At 57.2% G+C, this 15,193-nt stretch overlaps 1 protein-coding gene across 1 annotated transcript; it reads left to right on the plus strand.

Moving 5' to 3' along the window:
- Positions 1 to 4,534: 4,534 nt before the first annotated feature.
- On the plus strand, positions 4,535 to 12,895 carry KRT79 (keratin 79). The gene is made up of 9 exons (XM_004454712.2): positions 4,535 to 5,011; positions 6,983 to 7,203; positions 7,819 to 7,879; positions 7,982 to 8,077; positions 9,690 to 9,854; positions 10,469 to 10,594; positions 11,204 to 11,424; positions 12,473 to 12,507; positions 12,696 to 12,895. The coding sequence occupies exons 1-9, from the start codon at positions 4,535 to 4,537 to the stop codon at positions 12,893 to 12,895; spliced, it is 1,602 nt and encodes a 533-aa protein (XP_004454769.2).
- Positions 12,896 to 15,193: the final 2,298 nt, after the last annotated feature.

Here is a 15,193-nt window from a genome sequence, read left to right on the forward strand (position 1 = left end):
GCCTTGACTATGTGTCTAAAGGGCCCGTAGAGGAGGGGTTGAAGGGCCGAGACGAAGGCTGCCTGTGGTAACGGGCAGCTTCTCTCCGCGTCTTACAGCTTGTCAGCTCTGTCCCAGGCCTGCGCACTCCACCCAGCAAAACGGAGGCGGAGCAGCTCCTCAGAAGGCAATTGTGGCATATTTGTGGTCATTCAAACGTGCCCCGTGAGCCTCTCGCTCCTCATCCAATCAGCTTATCAAAGCCTCCCTGGGCTCTCCAGGGTGCTCTCCACGGTTCTTGGGTCTCCACTGAGGTTCCAGCCTCCCTTCCAGTTGGTTTCCCAGTTAATCACTCTTAACAGGTTCTTCTTCTGAGTGGGTACCCCCTTCATTTCTACCTGCCATCTTCCCATGTCAACACCACCTTTTCCTCCTCTGGGAAATCTCCCCTAGTCCTCATTTCTAACGCCCACTCCCAGCAGCTAGGTTGGCCTCTGCAGTGTTGCTCCTGCTACCTTCTCCCTCTCCAGAAGCAGCTGGTGACCTGGGTCAGTGCCAAACTCCACTGTCTGGGCTGCAGGAGATCACACTATTCGTCCCCCTGATTTAGGGGGAGGTCAGGGTCTTTCCCAGAACCGTGGATCTCACCGTCAGAACGACAGAGGGAGACGCTCCGCCTGTGTGAGGGAGGCAGCGTAGAGGATGAGAGCATGGCCCTGGAGCCAGAATTCCTGGGCTTGAATCCCAGCTCTGCCATTTAGTAGTGCTGAGATTTTGGCCAAGTGACTCGACCTCTCTGTGCATCAGTTTTCTCATCTTTAAAAAGGGAGTAGTATTGCAGAGACATTGGAACTCTAGTGCACTGTTGGTGGGAAGGTAAAATGGGGCAAACTACTATATGGAAAGCAATATGGTAGTTCATCAAAAAGTTAACTATAGAATAACTATAGGACCTGCAATTCCACTCCTAGGTTTATACCCAAAGAAAGTGAAAACAGGGATTTGATAGATGCTTATACATAAATGTTCAAAGCAGCATTCTTCACAATAGCCAAAAGGTGGCAAATAACCCAAGTGTCCATTAACAGATGAATGGGCAAACAAAATGTAGGACATTGACACAATGGAATAGCCCCATAAGAGAAAATGAAGTTCTGAGACCTGCTGCAGCATGGAAGAACTTTGAAAACATTATGCTCAGTGAGATAAGCAAGACACATAAGGACAAATACTGTGTGATGTCACCAATAAGAGATTCTAGGAATAGCAAATCCACAGAAACAGAAAGTAGACTAGAGCCTACCCGGGGAGGTGGCCCAGGCAGAAGGGGGAGTATATGTTCGGTGGATATGGAGTGCATGTAAATAAAAAAATAAAAGGATTCATAATAATACCTACCTCATAGAGCTGTGTGGGGATTGTGTTATTCAGGATCCCAGAAGGAAACAAAACTAACTCAAGATAGTTCAAATAAACCGACTCCGAGGAAGGGATTGCTTACAGAGGTGTGGGCAGGGCTGATGGAGCAAAGGGTGGGCAAGCCAGAGACTAGCACCACTGGGAAGCCAGTACCTCCTCCGGAGCTGGGGAGACCAACAGTCCTGATTTGCCCTGGCCTGAGGGTTGTTTCCACAGGATGCAAGACTTTGAGTGCTAAAACTGGGATAGACCCAGAAAAATCAGGATGAGTTAGTCGATCACCTGACTCAGAGCTGAAGACCCTGGGAATGAAGTGAAACGACTGGAATGAGTGGCTGGGACTGTGGAGAGGGCTCCCCTGGACCAGCTGTAAGCACCGAGGGGCAGATGTGATGCTGAAGCGGGGGCAGAAGCACTGGGTGGCTCTGTCGCCCTGCCCTGACCTCCTTCCCAGCTGGAAGCCAGGGAGCAAGGGAGCCACCCACAGGGCGCAGAGCAGGGCAGAGGAAGGTGGAGAACTGACCTGGGTGGGAAGGTGGAAGTTATATGGGGTGTTGCAGGTGAAGTGCTTAGCCCACTGTCATCACATGGCAAGTGCTCAATAAATGCTGGCTCTAATCATAATTGTTATTAGACACCCTACCCCATCTGGGGGGTTCCTCAAGGGCAGCTACTCTGTATCCTTCCCCCCTGCATCTTGCCTATTGCTCAGCACCCAGCCGGGTCCACATTAGGCTCTCAGTCGACATTGGCTATAGGAGCCGTCACCGTTTTGCCACGTCCCTTCTGCAGTAGTGGTGGCATTCGGTCCCCTCTGTCTTGTGTCCTGCCGGCAGGGAGGGACTCTGGGGCCGTGACAGCCTCCAGCATTGGGGGCCACTGGTAACAAGGGGCAGCAGGTGGCAGCAGTCTCGCTCAGTGGAGGGTCAGAAGGAGAGACCCGAGCCCAGGACTCCCGTAGGAGGGTGCACTGGAAGAGGCAGAGTGGCCTCCACGCCCCGTCTGGTGAGCTCCGCGGGCTCTGGGAGCGTTGCGCCGGGGCTGCCCGTGGGCTCTCGCCAGCTCCCAGCGCAATGCCTGGGGCGAGTGTGCTCCTGCCTCAGTCCATCTCCTCTCCACTGGGATCCTGGGAGACGGTGGCCCCAGCTGGAGTCCCAGCTGTCGCACACCCTGGGCCCATCTCTCGCCCTCTCTGGGCTGGTTTTCTCCCCTTAGGGTGTACGGGGAAGCGACGGTTTCTGAGGTGGCCTCTGCCATCGCTCCCTCACCCCTGAGTCTTTGCTTGGCGATACGTTTGGTCCTGTAGCTGGGAGGTGGGTGGGGCATGGAGGGCATCAGGTGGGGTATTTAGGGAGCTCCCCACCCCTTCTCTTTTCAGTTTAACTTTTTACTGTGGCAACAAATACGCAACTCAAAATTTCCTTTTTAACCACTTTCAGGCGTCCAATTGAATAGTGTTAATTACCTTCACAATATTGTGCTACCACTGCCAATATCCACTGTCTGAACTTTTTCATCATCTTTAGGCATGGATGGCTTTGGCAGCCAGAGCCTCTATAACTTGGGGGCAGCAAAAGCCTCGTGGTCAGTGTGGCTGGTGGGGGGAGGCCCCTCAGGGCAGGCTCTGGGGCTTTGGCCTTGGTGGTTGGCCTTACGGGGTAACCTCCTATCTACTTTGTGTCTCTATAACATTTGCTTCTTCTGGGTATTTCTTTTCTTTTCTTTTTTAAAGATTTATTTTATTTATGTATTTCTCCCCAACCCCTCATTGTTTGCACTTGCTCTGTCTGCTCATCTTCCTTGTTTCTTTGGGAAGCACCAGGAACCAAACCCAGGACCTCCGGTGTGGGAGGGAGGAGCCTAATTGCTTGAGCCACTTCTGTTCCCTGTTTTGTCGTGTTTCTCATTATGTTCTTCTTCTTGTGTCTCTTGTGTCAGCTTGCTGTGTCAGCTTGCCACGCCTGCCCACCATGCCAGCTTGCTGTCCTGCTTGTCTTCTTTAGGAGGCACTGGGAACCTCTGCTCCTTGCTTTGTTGTGTCTCGTTATGCTTTTCCTCTTGTGTCTCTTGTTGCATCATCTCGTTGTGTCGGCTTGCTGCACCTGCCCGTGCCAGCTCACTGCTTTCTTAAGGGGGCACTGGGAACCGACCCAGGGACCTCCCATGGGGTAGGTGGGAGCCCGAGCACTTGAGCCACATCCCCTCCCCTTGGGTATTTCTTACCGCCTGGCTCCTCGTGGACAGGGGAAGTTGGTCACACTGGTGGGGCTACCTGGTCTCTTGGGACTTTTGTTGGACACACCCTTCTTGGATCTGTACCTTTTTCCAGCCAGTATGGGATGTATAATATCCTCCACCACTTCCAGCTCCTGCCACTGTTTCTGGGTCCTTCTGAGGAGGCTCTGCTGTGGGGACCCCCTGCCTCTCCTCAGCCCCCAGAAAGTGTGCTTTGTCCCCAGGCTGCAGGGTACTATGTGAGGAGCCCAGACCTTGTCCTGCCTCCCCGTCAAGGGTCCAGGCCCCATGGATCTTCCTTGCCCAGCACAGTGCCTCCACTCAGCTGTCTGCGGGTGTAAGACAGAACGACAGACTACCACTCTGTCCCCTGTGTCCCCCAGCTCTGGACCTGCCAGGAGGCTCTGTGGCGGTGATCCTGGAGGCTGGGCCTGGAGCAGGCCTGGCCACTCTCTCCAGCACCCATTGCCCAACATGCCTTCCCTTCCCACCTGCACAGCCCTGCGCCTTGGGGCCTTGACTTACGACAGGAACCCGGGACAAAGCCACAGAACAGAGCCCCATTGACTGCAGCTACCACCGCTGGCCTGTGGGAGGAGACTGAGCCGGCCAGCAGCCGGCGGGGTGGCCAGTGGGAGCCCTTGTCATCCTCTTCTGAGCCAGGAGGGCCCAAGAGGTGAGAAGGTGGCATCCTGTCCCAGACAGTCCTGGCTCAGCCCCAGGTAGCACAGGGGACAACCGCCAGCAGCCCCTCCCGCCCACTGGGGGAGGGTCTCCCCGGGCCAACGGGGCAGGAGTGTCTACGGAGGCCACGGGCTGGCCTAGTTGGGAAAAGATAAAAACTCCGGCAGTGGCTGTGCTGCTCCCAGCTCTCGCAGCCTCTCCCCTGGCCCCTGCATCCATGAGGTCCTCTAGGTCTCGGGGGGCCTATTCCACCAAAGGGGGCTTCAGCTCCAACTCTGTTAGTGGCATGGGCGGAACTCGCACCCACACCGGCTTCAGCTCAGTGACGGTGTCCAGGCGTGCAGGCAGCGGCAGGGGGCCCGGCTGCGGCCCCAGCATGGGCGGCTTTGGCAGCCGGAGCCTCTACCACCTGGGGGGCAGCAGGAGCCTCTCGGTCGGTGTGGTCGGGGGGGCCTCCTCAGGGCGGGCTCTGGGAGGCTTTGGCCTTGGTGGGGGGGCTTCTGTGGGTCTGGGGGCCTGCAGGCAAACGCTTGGGTCCACCTGCCCGCCTGGGGGAATCCAGGAGGTCACCGTCAACCAGAGCCTGCTGACCCCCCTCAACGTGGAGATCGATCCCGAGATCCAGCGAGTGCGCACCCAGGAGCGGGAGCAGATCAAGACCCTCAACGACAAGTTCGCCTCCTTCATCGACAAGGTGGGCTGGGTGGAAGGGGGCCGGGGGGGGGGGGACCCTCGGGGTAGAGGCAGGGCCTCCAGGACAGTGGTGGGCTGGGCAGAGGCCGCCCCTGTCCTGTGGCCCGGCCGTGGGGAGTCGATGGACTGGCCTTTGGGCGCTCCTGCCCTGAAGTGGGTGGCTGCAGATGGCCTTCTGGCCTTCAATGTAACTGCCCAGGAGGGTCTGGATCTACTCGTGACCTTGACCTTGGTGCAGCCTTGTCTGTGGGTGCACAGTAGCTTCACAGCAAGGTTAAATAATGGCTTGTCCTCCTTGTTGCTCTGAGTGGGGGGGCCTTTATTTCCTCTTGTCATTGAACAGCTGGGAAAACTGGGGCCCAGGAGTCGAATCCGTGATCCCAGGCTGAGGAGGTGCAGTGCTGGGACCTCTCCTCTCAGCCTCGGAGGAGGCCGAAGGGGCCAAGATGAGATGGGGAACCGCTTGGGGGGTCCTGGGGGAGACTCCCTTTGCTCCTCGCATTCCTCCTCCCCGTCGGTGCCAAGAAGCTCAGTTTGGGGTGGACAAGGAGGCGGGTGGCCAGCTGGTCACCATGGCCTAGATGAAGGCGTCTAATCTGTGCAGACTGGGATGGCCCCGATGCTGTCCCTCTCCCCCTGGTGACTGTGGTGGCCCTCGAGCTATTTTTGGGCATTTCCTGGTCCGTTCCACTGGCGTTGCCCACTGGGCCCTAAGCCCCCAGGCAGTGGGACCCCGTGGAGGATGATCCTGGTGGATGACCTTGGCTCGGTGATCGGCACTTTCCCAAAGGACTAGCACATCCCGCTTCTCCACACGATGGCCTCTCAAGGAGTCAGGGCAGGTGATAGCATGCCCATTTTTAAAAAAAGAAAACGCGGGGGTCTGGAGAGGGCAGATTTGCCCAGGATTGCACAAGTACTTGGAGGCAGGGGTGGGACTGCGGCCAGGTCTCTGGATCTCGGGGTGGGGGGAGGGACCTGCCGCTCTGGGGGCGTGCGGGCACCAGCAGGTCGGGTGACGGTTCACGACAGGTGCAACAGGTGCAACGGGGGCAAGGTGACTGTGGGCCCCGGGCGCTGTGCAGGTGGGAGGCTGCCGGGACTGACAGCAGAGGGTGAGGCAAGCTCTCCCGCCCACCCTCCTCACCCTCTCCCCTAGTAACTTTTTATTCTTTCGTGGGACTGTCCCAGAGGTCACCTCAACCAAAACCTCTCTGAGGCTCTCAGAATTGCGGCCTGGGGGCTGGGGGGCTGAGAGAGTGTCTGGTGGCCCTCAGCTCATGACCCTGCCTGGGCAGCGAACCCCAGGGGTCCTGCTAAACCTGCACCATGTGTCCCCTTGTGAATCTACAGAGGTTATGTGTAGGCACTGGTATTTTTTAAAGATCTTTTTTTTGGAAAAAATTTCAAATTTGCAGACAAGTTGCTCTAGTTCAACATCCTCTTGTACACTCTTCCACGGAGATTGGCCAATCGTTAGCATTTTGCCATATTTGCTTTCTGTCTGTTTCTGTGTATCTCTCTCTGTGTATATGAATGTATACCTCTATGTATATATGTATGTGTGTAATTAGATATGTAAATACATTTGCGTTTTTAACCAATGGTTCTGATGCAGAGTTAGGGTTCAGATACATTGAGCTGGTCCAGCCTGCTCAAGAAGAGTGAGAAAGAGAGACCTGGAGAGAAGTGACTGGTCTAAGGTCACCAGCTAGTGAATGGCTGAGCTGGGGCTTTTGAATTGGTTAACTCTTCAGAGTCTTTTTCATCATACTGGACTACCACTTCCAGCCCAGCTGGGTCCCCTGGGGAACCCTCCCCTCAGGAAGGCATGGGCCCCTGCCCTGTCCCTGGACAGCCCTGCTCTGTGATGGGTGGAGGTGGGGGGGTCGGAGGGAGGCGGCGGGCCCCTGTCCTGGGCCCTCCTGTGGCTAGGGGATGGCGCCAGCCCACCTTTCTTGCTCTGGGCCAGGTGCGGTTCCTGGAGCAGCAGAACAAGGTGCTGGAGACCAAGTGGGCACTGCTGCAGGAGCAGGGCCAGACCTCGGGTGTCGCCAGGGGCAGCCTGGAGCCCCTCTTCGAGACCTACCTGTGCAACCTGCGGAGGCAGCTGGACAGCCTCCAGAACGAGAGGGGGAGGCTGGACGCGGAGCTCAGGAACATGCAGGACCTTGTTGAGGACTTCAGGAGCCAGTGAGGGGGCGGAGGGCTGGGGCCGTGGGCGGGGAGGGAGGGGACAGCACGGGAAATCTCCTCGGGGAGGGCCGGCTTGTTCTCGGGGCCCTGGGGTCCACCTGGGAGATGCACGGACAGAGCTGGTTTTAAAACTATTTTAAAATTTTAAAAGCAGTTTGTTTGAATCAAGATCCAAATTAGGTTCACATATCATTATCGGCTGATATGTCTATTTATGATTTTAAGGCACAATTGCTCATAATGTTCCCCGTATTTTGACACTGGTGATTTCTAAACCTTAAAGTCTCAGTAAGAGCAGTTGGAGGGCACTGAATTGCTTTAAGTGGCATTCTATTGCTGAAAGCAAATGCTAACAACTGTTGGCACATCTTCACTTCTTCCTATAAATCCTCTGATCCAAAGAGATGGCTGCTCTCGATTGCTATACCATTGCACAAATTCCGTGTCCCTTTCCTTAAAAGAGCGGACAGGGAGGAGAGAATATTTAGACAAAATCAGTACCCCAATTTCCTTCCCTGGTTGGCTGCATCAAAGAGCTGCTCCCCAAAGGTGTTCTTGGCCTGGCAGGGCCCACCTGGTCTCCCTTAAAGCTGAGCCTTGTCCGTGTAACAGGTACGAGGATGAAATCAACAAGCGCGCTGGTGCAGAGAACGAGTTTGTGGTGCTCAAGAAGGTGAGCAGGGAGGCTGGGAGCAGGGGAAACGGTCCCTTGATTGCCAGGGTGCTGGGCACGAGAAGCCCAAGGGCTGAGCCTGGCTCCCTCCCTCACCCCCAGGATGTGGATGCTGCATACACGGTCCAAATGGGTCTGTGCGGCCAAATGGGTGCCTTGTCTGAGGAGATCGACTTCCTGAGACATCTCTATGATATGGTGAGATGACTAAGGGATGGGGATAATTTTCATACACTTCTATATAGTGTTGAGGTCTGATCTGAATTCATTAGTGCTACTTAATTGGTGGAAGAGGGACCCTCGATTCTTTTTTTTTAAAAGGATTTATTATTTTATTTATTTCTCTCCCCTTTCCCCCCATTGTCTGTTCTCTGTGTCCATTCACTGTGTGTTCTTCTGCGTCCACTTGCATTATCAGTGGCACTGGGAATCTGTGTCTCTTTTTGTTGCGTCGTTTTGATGCATCAGCTCAACGTGTGTGTGGCGCCATTCTTTGGCAGGCTGCACTTTTCTTTCGCACTGGGTGGCTCTCCTTATGGGGCGCACTCCTTGCGTGTGGGGCTCCCCTACGCGGGGGACACCCCTGCGTGGCACAGCACTCCTTGTGTGCATCAGCACTGCGCGTGGGCCAGCTCATCACACAGGTCAGGAGGCCCTGGGGATCGAACCCTGGGCCCTCCATATGGTTGACAGACACTCTATCAGTTGAGCCACGTCTGCTTCTCCCTCGATTCTTAGTAATAACTTCCATATATTGAGTGCTCGTGGCGGGCCAGGCACTGGGCTAAGCTTTTGACATAATCCTCTCAACAACACCACAGTGTCAGTTCTATTATTGTCTCCATCTTCTACTTGAGGACCCTGAATAGCTGGAGTAAGAGCAGACTGCAGAAGGTGCTGATTTTGGAAGGAAGAGTCTCGGTCCATCTGGGAGCCTCTGAGGAGGACTGACCGGTCGAGCGCTTTGCGCGGAGCTGGGGTTAGGGGCGATTGTTGGCAGCCTGGGACAGGAAGAACCCCTAGAGAGGCAGAGGTGGAGCCCACCTGAGGGCCGACACAGTTGCCACCTAGCCATGGAGCTGGCCCGAGGCTGGCAGGGACCCTCCACTCCCCAATACTCCTGCCTTGCCCTGCATCGCCAGACCCTGCTGACGCATGGAAGCAGGTGGTGCTGGAAACACAGGGCAGGGCCCAGAATGTCACTATAGCCTACGTATCCATGTGACCTGGACGAAGCCACTGGGCTTTGCCACTCCATCACTGGCTCCGCCCCTCTGCCTGGTGGCCTTGGGTGTGTTAATTCTCTTCTCCAAGGCTCTTTCTTCATCTGCAAAGTGAATGGTGGCGCAGGTGGTTGAGTGGCTGAGCAGAGAGTGGGGCTGGATCAGGCAGAACCTCAACGCCAGACGCTAGCGGCTGCCTCTACCTGGAGGGGCGCCTGTCCTCGGGAGGCAGAAAAGCCGTCGGTGGGTGAGCGGCGGCCCCGCCTGCCTGCAGGGTGCGCTGAGGCTTGAGGGTAGCGTGGGGGCCAGAACCCCCTAGCTCAGGTCAGGAGGTGCACGTTCCTTTTTCCCACCTTTCATCTCTTGGAAGCCCAAGAGTCCGCAAAAATAAGCGAAGTCTACAAAAACGGGGTCCGCATTTCACAGTGGGGGAGACTGAGGTCTTTCGGGCGGTCGTGGGCTTCCTTCTAGGGCTGGAGAAGAGGACGGGCCTCCCGGCACCACCTGAGGGGCTCCTGGCCTCCGCCCGCCCGCGGCTGCCGGGGCGCGGGCCGGGGACGCTGGGGCAGCGCTGTCTGTTTCTGCAGGAGCTGAGCCAGGTGCAGACCCGCGTGTCGGACACGTCCGTGGTGCTGTCCATGGACAACAGCCGCTCCTTGGACCTGGACGGCGTCATCGCTGAGGTCAGGGAGCAGTACGAGGAGGTCGCCCGCCGCAGCCGGGCCGAGGCCGAGGCGCTGTGCCAGTCCAGGGTGAGAACGGCGGGCGCGGGCGGCACACATGCCCCCACGGCCACCAGCCTGCGGAGGGGGCCCCAGCGAGGGGCAGGCTCTGGAGCCGGAGGTTATGCACGTGCGCTGGGGACTGTGACCGTGCACAGCCACTGCTTTTTTTTTTTTCCAAACAAGGGGAGACCGTGTTTTATTAATTCCCTCTTTTTTTTTAAGATTTATTTTTTATTTATTTCTCTCCGCTTCCCCTCCCTGCTGTGTCCGTTTGTTGTGTGTTCTTCTGTGACCCCTTCCATCCTTATCAATGGCACCAGGAATCTGTGTTTCTTTTTGTTGTTGCGTCATCTTGCTGTGTCAGCTCTCCGTGTGGGCGGCGCCATTCCTGGGCAGGCTGCACTTTCTTTCGCGCTGGGCAGCTCTCCTTACGGGCGCACTCCTTGTGCGTGGGGCTCCCCTACGCGGGGGACACCCCTGCGTGGTACAGCACTCCTTGCGTGCATCCGCACTGCGCATGGACCAGCTCCACAAGGGTCAAGGAGGCCCGAGGCTTGAACCATGGACCTCCCATGTGGTAGGCAGAGGCCCTAAGGACTGGGCCAAGTTCGCTTCCCGACAGCCACTGCTTTGGCCTCCAGTATGAGGAGCTGCAGATGACGGTCGTGCAGCATGGGGACAGCCTGCGGGACACCAAGAATGAGATAGCCGAGCTCACCCGCACTGTCCAGAGACTGCAGGGTGAGGTGGATGCAGCCAAGAAGCAGGTGGGCCTCGGGCTGGGGTCCAGCGGGGGGGGGGGGGGGCTTCTCACTGTCCTCGGGGTGGGGGGAGCAGGACCTGCTGTTCTCTTGAGCAATGCGATACTCTCAAGTGCTCAACACCCTCCATTCCAGGCGAGGAAACTGAGGCCCGGCAAGGGGAGGGGGCTTGTCTAAGGTTGCAGAAGTTATGAGTGGTAGAGCAGGTGGTACATTCTCCTCCAAGGGGATTGGCTCATCTCCAGGAGGTCAGGCCAGGAGGCTGGGGGTTCAAGGGTCCAGGTCACCACAGCTGACTCCATCTAGGTTATGGCTAAGGAGCGACACATTTGGTTAATGGTGAGCTTGCTGCATGACTTTAAAAACTCTCTTCTGAGGTGCCGGGCTGAGTTGGAGCGGGAGGGATAGCGGTTAGGATTCAGTAAGAACTTTCCCAGTGGTGCTACATGATCCTGCTTGTGCAATAGTGTCTCCTTTCTCGGATGAGTATTTCTCCTTTGCTTCTTTCCCAGTTGGTTGGGGAAAGGGGTTGGGAATGGTGGTGCCTGGCTTGAGGGCAGAGAGCCAGGTGGGGTGAGCCCGGAGGACGTTCCAGCGCCTCTCACCCCTGGGCAGTGCCAGGAGCTGCAGCCAGCCATCGCAGAAGCGGAGCGGCAGGGGCAGCTGGCCCTCAAGGACGCTCAGCAGAAGCTCGGGGACCTGGAGGCCGCCCTGCACCAGGCCAGGGAGGAGCTGGCCCGGCTGCTGCGCGACTTCCAGGCTCTGATGAGCGTGAAGCTGGCGCTGGACGTGGAGATCGCCACCTACCGCAAGCTGCTGGAGGGCGAGGAGAGCAGGTGGGTGGCCCCCCCCTCCGTGTCGTGGAGGGGTGCAGTGGGGTGAAGCCGGTCCCGGGTCAGTGTCTGAAGGAGGCTGTCCCCCTCGTCCCCCTGTCCCCCTCGTGTTTGTGGCACGCGCCTCTGCTCTCTCATCTCCTGGGTCACGCAGGCGCCCTCCCGTTAACCCTTAAGGCGGCGGGCAGCCCGGCAGGAATGATGGGACCGCGTAGGTGAGCCATCCTCCAGCACCAGCTTCTACCACTAGGGGAAGCTTTGAAGGAAACAGTCACCTCTGTCCTTGGGGAAGACCAGAGATGGGGAGAAAGTCGCTTTAACGAGAAACTGGGCCTCTCTGTTTTGGCTGGCCTTTGTTTCCGTCTCAGTGGGCTGCTGTCCAGCGGCCAGCCTGGAGAGCAGAGGGGGAGGTGTGGCAGGGTGGCACGACGGGGTGGTGCAGTGGGGTGGCACAGTGAGGTGGTGCAGCAGGGTGGCATGGTAGGTGGCACAGAGGGGTGGTGCAGCAGGGTGGCATGGTAGGTGGCATGGTGGGGTGGTGCAGCAGGGTGGCATGGCAGGGTGGTGCAGTGGGGTGGTGCAGCAGGGTGGCATGGTAGGTGGCACAGAGGGGTGGTGCAGCAGGGTGGCATGGTAGGTGGCACGGTGGGGTGGTGCAGCAGGGTGGCATGGCAGGGTGGTGCAGTGGGGTGGCATGGTGAGGTGGCACGGTGTGGTGGCATGGCAGGGTTGCACGGTGGGGTGGCATAGCAGGGTGGTGCAGTGGGGTGGCATGGTGGGGTGGCATGGCAGGGTGACATGGTAGGTGGCACAGTGGGGTGGTGCAGTGGGGTGGCATGGCAGGTTGGCACGGCGGGGTGGCATGAGGGGGTGGCAGCTCTGCCTCGTCTGTGCCACCGGCTGGAGGGCCACGAGTGCCGGCGCAGCCATGGGCACATTTTTCTCCTGGTCTTGCTCCCAGGCCTTACCTCTTGAGACTTGACCCGTGGAGGGAGGGGGAGGGTTGTCACTTGGCTCCTGACCCTGCTCCTGGCCTTTCTGTTTCCCCTAGGATGTGTGGAGAATGCCCAAGCGCCGTCAGCGTCTGTGAGTGTTTTACTGAGCTGGCCTCGAGCCCCCTCCCTTCCTCTGAACTCCCAGACACAGGCTCAGGGGAGCCCACCGCCTCCGGGTCCACTGCCCTCGGCTCCATTCCCGCCCCTCACTGGTTTTGGGGTGCACCCGGGCCCCTCCTGTGTGGAGGCCCTGCCTAACCCGGACCCTTTGCCTTGCAGCTGTGACGGGCAGCTCCACCATGGCGCTTGGAGGCGGCGCGGCCGGCTTTGGGGGGGGCCCCCCGCTGGTCGGGGGTGTGGGGGGCGTCAAGAGCAGATTCGGCTCCGGTGTGGCTTACGGCCCTGCCAGGGGCGGGCCCGCCGGGGGCACCTCGGTCCTGTGGAAGACCACCACGGCCAGCCGGAGGAGTCAGCCCTGAGCCCGCCAGCTGGGGCCCAGCCAGTGCTGCCTGCCCTGACCCCCGCCTCTGTGACCCTCCCGGGAGCAGGGGTGGCCCCAGGACCACCGAGCCAGGGCAAGGATGCTCCCGGTCATTGGCATGGGATTTGCACTTGGGCAAGGGCTCAGATCTATCCAGGTTTTCGCCTTGGTTCTGAGATGGGATGGGAGGAGAGTCTGAGTGATGGGTTGGGGGTGACTTGGGGGTGACCACTGAGAAAAGGCTGGGTTTTCCAGGCCGGCTCAGCTTCCCTTACGTCCTCTGCCTGTTTGGAAAAGCCCTTCACCCTCCCCAGTCTCCCACCTGCTCTGCCCCCTGCCTGGATCCGCTCTTTCCCCTCCCACCTGTGCCTGTGATGTGTCCCAATAAACAGCAACGCAGCTGGCTGGCTGTGGCTCCAGAGTATGTCCTGCCCCGAAATCATGTCAGCCGGGGACTCCCTGAGGCTTTAGGCAGCCACCCGCACCTCCTGCACGGCCGCACGCTCACGCTGCCCTGTCGCCAGGCTAACCGGGCACGTCAGCGTGACCCCGTCAGCCACCCCACACACAGCACCCAGAGGAACCAGCTCCGGACGGCTGGAAGCTGCACGAGGCCCAGCGCCCAGCCCTTCCTTGACGCCCTCTGCCAGCCTGTGTGGGGCAGGCGCACGGCTGGTTCAGCGGGAGACCGTGGCCTTCAGAACTAGGCAGGCTCGGCTTCCGGTCCCGGACCTGCCCCTTGCTGGCCATGTGGCCTGGGGAACGTTCTCTCTGAGCCTCAGTTCCCTCCTTTGTAAAAGCAGAGCCGTGATGAGAACGTGTGTAAACACCTGGTTGACAGGACGTGGTGTCCTTGGCTCCCCCCGCCTGGTTTCTTTCTCTCTCAGCCCCTATATCCAGTCATCAATATGAATCCACATTGTTTTTTTTAAAAATGTTTAGTAGTCCATGGTTTAACTTAGGGTTGTTGTGCAGTTCCATAGATTTTTAAAAAATCTAGTACCATATATAAACCTAAAATTTTCCCTTTTAACCACATTCAAACATATAATTCAACACTTGCGAATTATGTTCACAAGTTGTGCTACCATTACCACCACCCATTACCCAAAAGTTTTCCATCACCCCAAATAGAAACTCTGTACATTTTAAGCCTTAAGGCTATGTTCCCTACACATTTTAATTGGATTTTGTGGCTCACAGATACATGGCTTTGCCTTGATCTCTATGGCAGCCCCAGAATTTAGCTGAGGGTCCATTATCCCCCCATTTTAAAGATGAGGAAGTTGAGGCTCACAGAAGTGTAGTCTCATGCCTGAAGCTGTGCAGTTTGGTTCGGGGCAGGTTAGTGACATTCAGGGCTGCCAAGTTCAAGCCCTCTGTCCTTTCTCCATTGAAGCTGCCCCATCCCACCCCTGTCTCTACCACTCACAAACTGTAGGTTCTACCTCCACCATGTCTCTCAGAGACCCCCTTTCCTCCTCATCTCCACAGCTCCCTACCCTGAGTTGGGACCCCATGCCTCATCCTACCCCCAAGCAATTCCCCACTGGCCAGCTGCCCTCTCCCTCCTGCACCCCCAATCCCGCTCCCACCCCAGTCTGCCTGATGGAGGCTGTTATGTGCCCCTCCCTGCCTTGGCTACCTCAGAGCTCCTGGCTGCGCTGGCACAGAACCCCCACTGTGCCCTGCCCACTCCTTTAGCCTGGCCATTCAGTTCTCCTCGGAAGGGCCCAGAAGAACCCTCTGTAAGCTTCTGGCGGGGTTATGGGGAGGCCAGCAGAGGGTTTGATGACAAATATAACATAAAATTTCCCATTTTAACCACTTCCAGGACTACCATTCAGCATATTAATTACATTCATAATATTGTGCTACCATCACCCCCCTCCATTACCAAAACTTTTCCAACACCCAAAACAATAACTCTGTAGCCATTAAGCAGTAACTCCTCGTTCCCTGCCCCTGGTAATCTGTAATCTACTTTCTGTCCCTATGGATGGGCATATTCTAGGTAGTGAGCAGAGGGATTTTGACCCAAACCCTAAACCATAGCTTAGGAACACAAAGGCCTAACACTTAAGTAGAATCAAAACTGGGTGGTCCTCAGGTTTGAGAGTCAGTCACACAGAATGAGGCCACTTTACAGGAATAGTAGCTAATGAGCACGCTGTCAACACTTCAGCTGTCTTACTCGTCACACCAGCCTATGCTGTACGTGCTGTCATCACCCCTATTTTGCAGAGGAGGAAACTGAGGCCCGGAGTGGTTAAGTAATAACTCGCTTAAGGTCGCA

Source organism: Dasypus novemcinctus, chromosome 12 (assembly GCF_030445035.2).
Source record: "Dasypus novemcinctus isolate mDasNov1 chromosome 12, mDasNov1.1.hap2, whole genome shotgun sequence".
Taxonomy (NCBI): domain Eukaryota; kingdom Metazoa; phylum Chordata; class Mammalia; order Cingulata; family Dasypodidae; genus Dasypus; species Dasypus novemcinctus.

What these genes read in the sequence shown, in the direction of transcription:
- KRT79 (XM_004454712.2), top strand. Translation starts at nt 4,535, where the DNA reads ATGAGGTCCTCTAGGTCTCGGGGGGCCTATTCCACCAAAGGGGGCTTC. An exon ending in AGTTTGTGGTGCTCAAGAAG is followed by an intron (nt 7,880 to 7,981) that starts GTGAGCAGGGAG and finishes CCTCACCCCCAG; the next exon opens with GATGTGGATGCTGCATACAC. An exon ending in CTGGAGGGCGAGGAGAGCAG is followed by an intron (nt 11,425 to 12,472) that starts GTGGGTGGCCCC and finishes TGTTTCCCCTAG; the next exon opens with GATGTGTGGAGAATGCCCAA.